Consider the following 12,822-nt stretch of genomic DNA (forward strand, 5'->3'; position numbering starts at 1 on the left):
GCCCGACGCGGGGCTCGAACTCACGGACCGTGAGATCGTGACCTGAGCCGAAGTCGGATGCTCAACCGACTGAGCCCCCCAGGCGCCCCTGCAGGGTATCCATCTATGAGATGATGTCTGACTCCCCGGAGCCTAGGCCCTGACAGAAATAGTGACGCAGTCACAGGTATGTGTCCCTGAGCAGAGGCCAGTAAGCCATCCAGCCCCTTGCCTGCTTCTGTAAATAAAGTTTTATTGGGCATAGCCCGGCCGGTGCTTGCGTGACTTCTCTGGGGCCGCTTTGCAGGAAAAGCTGGCCAACTGTGCCGGAGAATGAGCTGCTTCTCAGGTGGGCTCCAGGGTGAAATTGAAAACCCCAGCCATCCGCCTCCGGCCTTGTGCGCAAGTGTTGAGTATTTTTTCTTGGCATTGTCTAGGCCGGAAGGCTTATGTGTTTGGGAAGTTTTTGTTGGGCCTTTGCTAATGCTTCTTTTGAACTCAAGGGCTGACCCTTAGACACAGCCCCAGCCCAGGAAATAGAGCCTTTCCTGCCTGTTCTCACATATGCCTTCCCGGAGGGTGGGGTCTTTGTGGGTCCGAGATAATAATTGTCTGCCTTCTATATTGCTTCCTGCCCTTGAGTTTCGGCCCTTGGGTTCCTACAAACAGGTCGTTAGTGATGATAGCGATCATAATAATAGCACCCGTAGCAGCTAACTTGTATCAAACTGACGTGTGGATCGAAGGATTCTGTGCCTTTTCCACATCATCTTGTTGTGAGAAATTAAGCGATTGTTGTCCCCATTTTACAGACAAGAAAACTGAGGCTGTTGCTTTAAAGACATCTTTGTGGTGTGCCTGTGGGGTGGTGGGTGCTGTGTTGCCAAAGTTGAGTGTAGGTCACTTCTTCCCTGGGCCGCATGGACCCTGTGGGTGGCCGTGGTGATTCTTTATTTCTATTTTTTAATTTAAATCCACGTTAGTTAACATATAGTGTAATAATGATTTCAGGAATAGAACCTCGTGATTCATCACTTACATATAACACCCAGTGCTCATCTGAACAAACGCTCTCCTTAATGCCCATCCCCCAGTTAGCTCATCTCCCCACCCAACACCCCCTCCAGCAACCCGCAGTTTGTTCTCTGTATTTGAGAATCTCTTATGGTTTGTCTCCCTCTCTCTTTTTATCCTATTTTTGCTTCCCTTCTCTGACGTTCGTCTGTTTTGTTTCTTAAGTTCCACATACGAGTGAAATCATGTTTGTCTTTCTCTGATTTATCTCGCTTAGCACAAAACCCTCTAGTTCCATCCACGTTGTTGCAAATGGCAAGATGTCGTTCTTTTTGATTGCCGAGTAATGCTCCGTTGTGTATATATACCACATCTTCCTTATCCATTCATCCATCGATGGCCATTTGGGCTCCTTCCATACTTTGGCTGTTGTCGATGGTGCTGCTATAAACACGGGGGTGCATGTGTCCCTTCGAAACAGCACACCTGTGTCCCTTGGATAATTGCCTAGTAGTGTGATTGCTGGGTCGTAGGGTAGTTCTATTTTTAACTTGTTGAGGAACCTCCATATTGTTTTCCAGAGTGGCTGCACCAGTTTGCATTCCCACCTGGTGATTCTTTAGACCCAGGAATATCAGATTCAGAGCCTAAAGATCAAGGTTTAGCTTTGGCCCTGCTGCTTCTCAAAAGGGCCTGTCTTCTTGCCTCTGTGAAATGGAGATAATGAGGGGGGGACCTGGGTGGCTCAGTCAGTTAAGCGTCTGACTCTTGGTTTCAGCTCAGGGCATGATCTCACAGTTTGTGAGTTCGAGTCCCGCATCGGGCTCTGTGCCAATAGCACGGAGCCTGCCTGGGATTCTCTCTCTCCCTCTCTCTGCCCCTCCCCTGCTTGCTCTCTCTCTCGCTTTCAAAATAAACAAACAAACAATATTAAAAAAAAAGAAATGGAGATAATGGCACTTACCCTGTGTCCCTGCTTTATTAGAATTAAGTGAGATTCTAATGGGTGATATGTAATCCCTAAAAAAAAACCTACACAGACATTCCCCCATCGCCCCACTTTGCTCCTATTAGAGCTTCTTAGTTCTTTTTGGGTCCGTGACACAAAAAATCCGAATATGCACCCATGCATCGATGCTCCAATTTTTGCGTGTAAATTTTCACCATTTGTGGGGCACCTGTGGGAGGGGATGGGTCTTAGATGCCCTCTTGAGCCAGTGGCTAAAAGTTGGGTGCTTGGAACTTCTCCAAAGCTGTTGCTTTATGCCTCCTCTCTGGCTTGTCGGAGATGTGTCTGCTGGCCTGCAGGTGCGAGCCTCGTTCGGGGTGAGTGTCGTGGCAGCTGGTGTAGCGGGTGGAGACGTGGCCTGTCTCTAGCCTTCCCTCTAGACTCACAGTCAGCAAGCGGCCAGGATTGTTTCTGAGAGCGAGAAATACTACAAGAAAAATGTCATCACATAAGGTGCTGGCACACGGTTGGGAAGGAGGGAGTGACTTCCAGCGGGAAGGTCGGAGAAGGTCTTTCAAGAGTCCTGGGGCGGGGAGGACGGGAAGGAGTCAGTCACGGGAGGATCACAGCCAGGGTGCTTCAGCCAGTCGTAACAGCAGATGCAAAGGTCCTCAGGCAGGACCGTGCAGGGGCGGCGGGGTGGAGGAAGCAGGGGGTGGGGGCGTTGGTGGGGGGGGGGGGGAAGAGAGGAGATTCAAGTGGCTGCTCTCTGGGCCCCGGGGGAAGGACTCTGAGAGGCCAGTGCAGGCTAGACCTCTCAGCCTTGGTGAGGAGTTCACTTTCATTCTCGAAGCCTGTGCTGTCCGGTGCACGACCCAGTGGCTACTGTGGCTGGTAAAATTAAAAGCGAGAATGAACAATGAAAAGTTTAGACCCCCAGTGGCACTTGGAACCCCTGTGCCTTCTTGGCGGGACAGTAAAATGGTGCAGCTGCTGTGGAAACCAGTATGGCGATTCCTCAAGAAATTACAGATAGAAATTACAGATAGAATTACCGTGTGATTCAGCAACTCTGCTTCTGGGTATATGCATAAGAGAATTGAAGGCTGAGTCTTGAAGAGATGTTTGGGTAGCCGTGATCTTAACAGCAGTATTTACAATGCCCCACAGGTGGAAACATCCCCAGTCAGTGCCGACTGATGGATGAGGGAATCAAGAAAATGGTATATACACACAACAGAATGCTTTTCACCCTTAAGAAGGAAGGAAATTCTGACAGTTGCTACAACATGGATGAATCTTGAAGACCGTATGCGCAGTGGAAGAAGCCAGTCACAAAAAAGCCAGTCCTATGATTCCACTTTCAGGGTTCCTGTGCACAGAGATCGAGAGTAGATGGTGGGAGCTGGGGGTGGGGAAGGAGGTGGGGAGGCAGTGTTTCATGGGGACAGAGTCTCAGTTTGGGGAAGGTGAGAAAGTTCCGGAGACAGGTGGTAGGAGTGGTCGCATGACAGTGTGAATATACCTGGTGCCTCTGAGCCGTGCCCTTAAAAATGGTTTTAAGATGGTCGGGGCGCCTGGGTGGCTCAGTCCGTTACGCATCTGACTTCGGCTCAGGTCATGATCTCATGGTTCGTGAACCTGAGCCCCGCATCGGGCTCTGTGCTGACAGCTCAGAGCCTGGAGCCTGCTTCGGATTCCGCGTCTCCCTCTCTGCCTCTCCCCAGCTTGCGTGCGCTCGCTCTCTCTCTCTCTCTCTCAAAAATAAGCAAACGTGACAAAAATGCTTAAGATCGTCAGTTTTATGCTATGTGTACTTTGCCACGATTAAAAAAAAAAATCGGTTCCTCATTGCACTAACCGCACACGACAGCCACAGGGAAGAGGTAGCTACCGCGTTGGACAGTGCAGCCTGAGAACATTACTGTCCTCGTAGGAAGTTCCAGCCGACAGTGCTGCCCCTGTGTGAACGCGGCTTCCGGGGCCACTTCTGTTTCCCAGGGCGGGTTGGGGTCCCGCGGGGCCGTGAAGTGGCTGCAACAACAAGTCTGAGGGCTGGGGGGAGGGGGTCAGGAACACTCCCCAGCGTCTAAACCTTGTCTCAGGCCACACGGAGTGCGTGAGCCGAACAGGCTGTGCCGGGGGGCGGGGGGGGGGGGTTCCTGTCCAGCCTCAGGGAAGCCGCCTGTCCGCGGACAGATCTGCCGGCAGCCTGGGAAGGGAGGGAGTGAAATCAAGGGGTAATTAGGAAGCGACGTGTGGCCAGACGTGGGGAGAGAAGGGATAGGTGATGAGCCGCTGTGGGAAGCCAGGGCAGAGTCCAGCCTTTGGTGGAGAAGCTCACTTGCGTGGGACAAGAAACTGCCCCAGCCACAAAATCTATGCAAGCCTCTGTCTGACCTCCCCATCTGCAGGGCCTTCCCCTTTCTTCCTGTTCATTATCTCCCTCATTTGCAACCGAAACGTCCCCCTCCCCTTACCTCCAGCCAGGAGCTCGGTACCTTCTACCTTCACAGTTACCCATTTGTGTGTTTAGGTAACTAATCTGCCTCCGCCGTTAACCTGCCTCCGCTCCGGCAGGTGGGTCTGCGGCCACCTTGTCCCTTGGCTGCGGTATCTAGATCGGGGTGGTCAGATGGCCGTTGAAGCGATAAATGACCGCTGGCCCGTTAACTTCACCTTCTCGTACCTTGGTTTCCCCATTTGTAACATGGAGAAAATGGACACAACGATAGATCTGGTTACATGGCGGTATTAAAGCCGCATGCCGGCGCCGGCTGGCCAGAACCGGATGATCACGTTTTCAGGAGATGTGTGCCCTGGTGATTGAGGAAGCGGTGATCAAAACGTGCATGATGCAGACTTAACAAATTACATTACAAACAAAGGGAATGGATCCTCACCACTTCCTATGCTCTCACTGCATTTTTCTGTTCCTTGTGCTCTTGAGGTTATTTGCTGCTGTTACCGCTCTATAGCGGATACGCTGTTTAATGCTCTGCTACAGTGTGTATCTCTTTGTTTTTTAAGTTTCTTTATCCCGAGAGAGAGCGCCTGCGAAGGGGGAGGGGACAGAGAGAGAGAATCCCAAGCAGGCTCTGCACTGACGGTGCGAAGCCCCACGCGGGGCTGGAACTCACAAACCCGTGAGATCGTGACCCGAGCTGAGATCAGGAGTCGGATGCTTCACCGACTGAGCCACCCAGGCACCCTGATAGTTAGTACTGTCTCTTACTGGTTCCATGTGCAACAGTATCTCTGGTACCTTCAAATGGACCAAGGCGGGGGTGTTTACACCGTGGAAATTTGCAGAGGCTGCAGGTGGGAACCTCTCTGCCTTCCTCCCCGGGGCGGTCTTAAATGTTTACGAGCACGCCGCAGGTTTGGGGGACTGGTGTGGAGCAAGCATGGTAGACATGAGACTCTCGCTGTTATTATTTTGTTTGGCTTCCCCCTCCCTCCTCCAGACTCTCTGTCTGTGTAGACGGCACCCGGGCGAAGCTGTTGACCAGCTGTTTTTCCTCTCCCTCCAGTTTGTCCGACCATCTGCAAGTCGCACGGCTGCACGGCCGACGGCCTCTGCTGCCACAGCGAGTGTCTGGGCAACTGCTCCGAGCCCGACGACCCCACCAAGTGCGTGGCCTGTCGCAACTTCTACCTGGACGGCAGGTGCGTGGAGACCTGCCCGCCCCCCTACTACCACTTCCAAGACTGGCGCTGCGTGAACTTCAGCTTCTGCCGGGACCTGCACAATAAATGCAAGAACTCCCGGAGACAGGGTTGCCACCAGTATGTCATTCACAACAACAGGTGCATCCCTGAGTGCCCCTCGGGGTACACGATGAATTCCAGCAAGTGAGTCCTGGGCGCGGGTTCTGGGGAGGGGGCGGCGAAGAGGGGAGGCCACGTGCGGTTAGCACTGTGTGAGAAACATGAGTTAACGGGCTATGAGTGAGGGGGCGGCTGGCGACTGGTTCACATACATATGTACACACACACACACACACACACACACACACACACACGCTTGGATCTATGCCAGTTCTGCCTCCTGTTTTTGGTCCTGGCCTTTGGAACAGGAATCGACAAACCTTCTATAAAGGACTGGAGAGCAGACGTTTTTCAGTGTCTTACCCACCATTAAATTTTTTTTTTAATTTTAATTTTATTTTAGTTTTAAATTAAAAAAAATTTTTTTAAAGTTGGGGTGTCTGGGTGGATCAGTCAGTTAAGGGTCCGACTTCGGCTCGGGTCATGATCTCACGGTTCGTGGGTTCGAGCCCCGCGTCGGGCTCTGTGCTGACAGCTCAGAGCCTGGAGCCTGCTTTGGATTCTGTGTCTCCCTCTCTCTCTGCCCTTCCGCTGCTCAGGCTCTGTCTCTCTCTCTCAAAAATAAATGAACATTAAATTCTTTTTTAAGTTTATTCATTTTGAAAGCAAGAGAGAGAGACACAGAGTATGAGTGGGGGGCGGGGGCAGAGAGGGAGGGAAAGAGAGAGTCCCAAGCAGGATCCGAACTGTCAGTGCAGAGCCTGATGTGGGACTGGAACTCACGAACCATGAGATCATGACCTGAGCTGAAACGAGGAGTCAAACACTTAACTGACTGAGCCACCCAGGCACCCCCTCTTACCCACCCTGTTAACGGTTTTCTGGGCTTAGCTTTGGTAATAGAAGACGTAAAGGCAGAGGTCCTTGGTTTCCCCTAGAATCCTTCCCACGGACAGGACTGTCCCAAATGATGTAGCCGCCCAGATGTTACAACCAAGAACAGAGCTGAGGTTTTTATGTTTTCCCCAACTGGAGCCAGACAGCATGCTGAGATTAGCCTGGAGCACAAGGAGGAGAGAGACTCCATTCTAGACTGTTCCCAGGGCTTTGTTACGTTTTGAAGGACACTGCCACGAAACCATTTTCTACTGTTTGGGTGAGAAATAGGGTTTTCTCTTTTCGGAGGTGAGTCAGATTTCCTATACACATTGCAGACTTTTTGTTCATGATGTTAGATTTTTAGATGAGCTATTTCAGTGTCTCAGGGCCATAACCAAGTTTAAAAAATCTGTTTCCTGGCTTTTGTGTTGAGGTTGGAACCCCCCCCCCCCCGCCCCCCGCAAAACAACAAAAAAAACAAATCAGAAACAGACGCACGTCCAGGGACCTTGAGCTGATCTGCTTACGTAAAAAATCTTCCTCTTCAGACTTGAGAATTAGCCAAGCAAGTGTGTTCTGGTGGGAAATTTTATTTCCCCGGGTGGAGTGGGTGGGAAGGAAAACAGTCTTTATTTCAGTTCTTATGAGCCTCTCTTTGAGTGTTTGTGAAACCTGCAAGTACAAAATGTTTTGTTTTACTTGTTTTTGATAGAACCTATCAAGTGGCTTTGTTGACCAAAAATAGGCTTCTATAAATCAACTTTGCACGCCAGACAGGGTTTTGTTTTTTTTTTTTTTCCTGGCCAGTTTATCAGTCAGGTTGGGAAAATGACCATAGTCCTTTTGATTCATTTCTGTTTTTTGTGTTTTTTCCATGTTTGAAATACAGCATGGATATTAACATCTTCCGGTGAGATGTTTGTTTCAGAGACATTGGCTTTAAATAAAAGGTCTTTTTTTTTTTTTTTTCCCTGACCGTAACTGAGACCTGAGACATAGACAAGACTTCTTTGTTGTGCTTGCTGATGGCCCAGTGGCCCCCCCTAGAACCAAAGCCCCAAGGAACCGGCAGCCTGCCCTGTGATGTCTGGGTCCTTTACCAAGGGGAAGAGGGCAGAGGGGACAATGCCAATTGTGACTTGTCATAGCAATATTTTACTTCGTTGGCTTCAAAAAAAAATCAATGGCTTTCCGTCTGAAGTTATTATTTTTAACGTTTATTTATTATTGAGAGACAGAGAGACAGTGCATGAGCATGGGAGGGTCAGAGAGAGGGGGAGACACAGAATCCGAAGCAGGTCCCAGGCCCTGAGCTGTCAGCACAGAGCCCGATGCAGGGCTCGAACTCACAGGCTGCGAGATCATGACCTGAGCCAAAGTCAGATGCTCAGCTGACTGAGCCACCCAGGTGCCCCTGAAGTTTTTATTTTATGAAAGACTTTAGCTCGCTCGCCCTTCCTTCCTTTCTTTCTTTCTCTTTCTTTCTTCCTTCCTTTCTTTCTTTCTTTCTTTCTTTCTTTCTTTCTTTCTTTCTTTCTTTCTTTCTGTTTCTTTCATCTTTATTTTTTGAGAGAGAGACAGAGTGTGAGCAGGGGAGGGGCAGAGAGAGAGGGAGACACAGAATCAGTCTCCAGGCTCTCAATTGTCAGCATGGAGCCCGACGCAGGGCTCGAACTCACGAACCGCGAGATCACTGCCTGAGCCGAAGTGGGACGCTCAGCTGACTCAGCCACCCAGGCGCCCCTAGTGCTTTTATTTCTAATGTGGTTTGATATCAAATAAGGCCAGATATAGTTTCTTCCATTCTTGTGGTTTATCTGGGAAATGGTTTTTGGTATTTTCAGAACTGAGGTCTGGGAACCTACATGATTCATTAAAAAGCTTTAGGTCACTATCTACGGTCACTTTGAAGTCCATGGTGCGAGCACCTGCGTGCTCTTTCCTGGGATGAGGAGAGTGAATATTTGGGATGAATATTAAGAGTGCAGTGGGTGTGGGGCATCCCTGTTCCCTCCCCCTAGAATACTCTGCCCCTTGATCTTTGCATGGCTCACCTCTCCTCGTCCAGGTCCCAGCCTAAAAGTCACTTCCTTTGAGAACCCTCCCCTATTTGACGGCCCTGTCTGAATTAGCATCTGAGTACTCCTGGGCACATCACACAACTGTCACTCTTTTCATGGCATTTACCACTAATTGATGTTCTAATTGCCAATATGTTCATTTTACCCAACCTGACTATAATGTTTCACAAGTGTATCGGTTGGCTCCTGCCGTGTAACAAACCGGCCAGCACTTAGTGATGTAAAACAGCACTCATTTCTGATTTTTAATGATTTTTGTGGGTTGACTGGTGGTTTGTCCGGCCTGGGCTGAGCCAGCCATGACGGATGGTATCCGATAGCCTCTCATATCTTAGATGGACAGTCAGGGCCTCTCTCTCCACGTGGTTTCTCAGCCAAGTAGCCAAGAAGGGCCTGGCCCCAATGTACAAGTACTTTTCAAGCCTCTGCTTGCATTACATCTGTTACTGTCCCATTGGCCAAAGCAGGTCACAGGGCCAAGCCCAGATTCAGTGAATGGGGAAATCGACACCGCTTCTTGGTGGGACGGGCAAACAACCTGTGGCCACTTGTAATCTCCCACAGGCAAAGTAGATCATCTGTTTTGTTCACTCCTGTGCGCCTGCAGCTTAGAACAGGCATTGGCAAGGGGCCAGATAGTAAATATTTTCAGTTCTGAGGGCCATATGGTCTCTTCGCAGCTACACAACTCAGCCCCTATAGCGTGAGAACAGCCTTAGATGATACACAGACCCATGGGTGAGGCTGTGCTCCAACATAATGCTATTTACCATGACAGGTGGCCTGCTGGATTTGGCCCGCGGGCCGCAGTTTGCCGCCCTCTGGCTTAGAGTATCACCTGTCACATAATAGGTGCTCTGTGAATATTTGCAGAATCAACAAAAGAGCCCAAACATTTGGTCACTATTCCATTTCTGCCCCAGCTGTTCTGATATCACCTGGGAGTCTGTGATACAATTCTGACACTGAGCACCTGGCGTGAACATCGGGCCCCGTCCTCCACGAGACTGCCCTCGCTCCAAATATCAGTCACACTTTTGGGGGACCCAGGCCACCCATAGTTCTGATCGGCTGGCTATGAACTTGGGGGTTCTCACGTAGCCTAATTCAGGTTCAATAATCTGCTGCAACAAGTCACAGTATTAAAAAAAAAAAAAAAAAAGCCATACTGTTCTGTGAGTCCTGAGCCTGTTAAGGGTAGTGCCCTTGGATAGGAATGCCTGCAGGGCTCACCCAGGCTGTGGTGACCTCCAGACGCATCCCCACCAGGGCTGGGCTGGCCCTTGTCGTTCTTATTATGATCACAGGACACATTTCAGCAAAGACTCTCTGAGAACTTTTTTTTTTAATGTTTATTTATTTTTGAGAGAGAGACAGACAGAGAGAGCGTAAGCAGGGGAGGGAGAGAGAGAGGAGACACAGAATCCGAAGCAGGCTCCAGGCTCTGAGCCATCAGCACAGAGCCCAGCACCGGGCTCCGACCCATGAACCGCGAGATCACGACCTGAGCCGAAGTCGGACGCTCAACCCACTGAGCTCCTCAGGCACCCCAGGACTATCTGAGAACTTTGAGGAACAAGGGTGATGACTCACAAGTCCTGGAGGTTACATGGCACCCTTGCGGGCCACACAGTGAGATCACGGATAGAGGGTGTGGACTGGGGCTCCGCCGTTACCGGGGTCCTGGCCAGAGGTTGGTCCCGGCCAGGGGGTTTGCGGGTTCACTCGTTGGTATATTTAAAGCATACGAAGAGGAATTAGGGCAGGAAGGGAGGAGTGGTGTCACTCGAGAGGTCAGTTATCTAGGTCTCCCAGGGCTTTCTGACAGAGGGAGCTTCATGAGTGGGGGCATCCGAGTTCCTTATCTGGCTGTGTTGTTCGGAACGTGGGCAGAGGGATGACTTTTGAAATGGATGCCTTGACGGTCAAAGCTTACCGCCAGGCACTTACGCTACTCACTTACAAGGACAGCATTATTACTAAAGATGCACACGTTGTCAAGGACGGTCCCAGCTCTGCCCTGTGGAGTCAGGGACGCGGCCCTCCCAGCATTCGCTGTCCAGGAAACGTCACTGAGCTGCTGTCCAGAATTTTTCCTGCGGGGGGGGGGGGGTCTCATCACACAGCTGTGATCAGTTGAATCCTCGTCCGTCCGTCCATGTGATTGAACTCCCATCTTCAGTGGCTGAACGACCCACACATCTAACCCCATCCTTGGTCTTTTTGGTGACCAGCCCCCTTCCTAAAGCCACCTTGGGACCACCTCATTAGCATAACAAAGATGCTCCCACCTCTCAGGACATTCCAAGGGCGCCTGAAGCCAGGACTGGGACCCGACCGGATGTGTTCTTTGTGGCACTATCATCACAGAGGTCTCTCCAAGGAATGAATGTGCCCCGGTGTGTGACTAAGAACAATGGCAACACCGATGCTGCTAATAAAAAGTCGCCATCAGAGCAAAGACGCATGATTCTTGTTTTCCATGTGCCAAGCACTTGAGTAAAACCCCCGCTGGACTGACTTGGCTGTGTGCCCACTTCTGACCCCCTCCTGGGGGATAGAAGGTAGTGCCCGGCCTGGCCTGGATCTTGCCTGGACCTAAGGGGGCTGTGCCAGCCTAGACCGACCTCAGACCCTGCAGGGGTGGGGCGCAGGGGAGGGCTGGTTCCCAAAGGACTCCCAGGGGCTGTGTATTCTATTCGATGACCTGGGCTACAGGCAACCGAGGCAAAGGCTGCCCCCATCGCACACGATCCCGTGTGAGGTTGTGTTCTAGATGTGGGCTCGTCAAACCCACACAACAGGAAGCACCCCTTCTTCTTGGGGCGGCAGGAGGGGTCCTCCTCCCACAGGCCCATCAGCTCGGAATAATTCCCATCACCATGGTAACACCCAAGTCCCACCCCTTCAGTGTGATGGGAGACAGGGAGTCCTGTCTCTGCGGGGTAGAACGTGATCCTCCATGGGGTGCGGTGTGGATCCCCACTGATTTGGGGTATGGCAGGGGCCCCATCGTTTTGGGGTACAAGCGTGAGTCTCCTGACTTCAGGGCAGTGCTGTAGGACCTACCACCATGAAGCACTGCCATGCACCTGCACATTAGACCGTGGTTCTTACTGTCCCCACAGGGGACCATGTCTGGAGACATTTTTGGCTGTCATGCCGAGGGGCAGGTGCTGCTGGGGGCCAGGGATGTGGCTTAACACCCTCCAGGTGTGGGCCACCCGTACCACGGAGAATTCCCCAGCCCCAAATGTCAGCCGTGCTGTGGTCGAAGCCCCCTGCCTTAGGGTGACAGCATAGGTCCAGTCACTTGGGACCCTGTGCAGTGTGGTATCTGCCACGCTTGTGGGGTTCTGTGTGTCCTGAGCCCCCTCTCTCCGCTCTTTCTTCAGCCTGATGTGTACTCCCTGCCTGGGCCCCTGTCCCAAGGTCTGCCACATCCTGGAAGGCGAGAAGACCATCGACTCGGTGACATCTGCCCAGGAGCTCCGAGGCTGCACCGTCGTCAACGGAAGCCTAATCATCAACATTCGAGGGGGCAGTGAGTGCTCTGGGGGTGGGGGCGGCAGCCGGCAGGGACCCACCTTCCCAGACACTCATCAGTGGAGCCACCCCAGGAAGTCGGCTTGCAGACCTGAAATTCACAGCTCAGCCCTGGCCCCACCCACCCTTCGATTCTCATTTTCCGAGTTGGAAATTTGCATTCTTAGGCAGGAATCTGCGTTTTTAGTGAGTAGGAACCGGTCCCTGTTGCAGGTCTGGGGACCTTGTGTTCAGGAATACTGTCACAGGCAAAAAGGCACCCCCGTGTTTATTTATTCAGGAAACATTTATTGAATACTGACAGTGAACAAAGCAAAACCCATGCATGATGGATCTTACAAATAAACACATCCACACATAATAATGTACACTTGGGGTGGACCCTGCTATGAAGGGAAGTACAGCAGGGTAACAAAGGGAGCGGAGATTGGCGACTTTTTCTTATAAAGGGCCCTATAATATATTCAGGTTTGCAGGCCAGATGGTCGCTGTCATAACTACTCAGCTCTGCTGGTGTGGACTTGAAAAAGGCCACAGGGAACGTGCGGACAAAGGGGCGTGGCTCTTTTCCAACTGAACTTTAATTACAAAACAGACTGAATT

At 51.2% G+C, this 12,822-nt stretch overlaps 1 protein-coding gene across 1 annotated transcript in view; it reads left to right on the plus strand.

Moving 5' to 3' along the window:
• The window catches only part of INSR (insulin receptor), a 134,449-nt gene that overhangs the window by 78,784 nt on the left and 42,843 nt on the right, over positions 1-12,822 (plus strand). The window contains exons 5-6 of the mRNA XM_042965366.1: positions 5,476-5,797; positions 12,069-12,217. Coding sequence (XP_042821300.1) covers positions 5,476-5,797; positions 12,069-12,217 — 471 coding nt within the window. The remainder of the gene's footprint in view (positions 1-5,475; positions 5,798-12,068; positions 12,218-12,822) is intronic.

Source organism: Panthera tigris, chromosome A2 (assembly GCF_018350195.1).
Source record: "Panthera tigris isolate Pti1 chromosome A2, P.tigris_Pti1_mat1.1, whole genome shotgun sequence".
Classification (NCBI taxonomy): domain Eukaryota; kingdom Metazoa; phylum Chordata; class Mammalia; order Carnivora; family Felidae; genus Panthera; species Panthera tigris.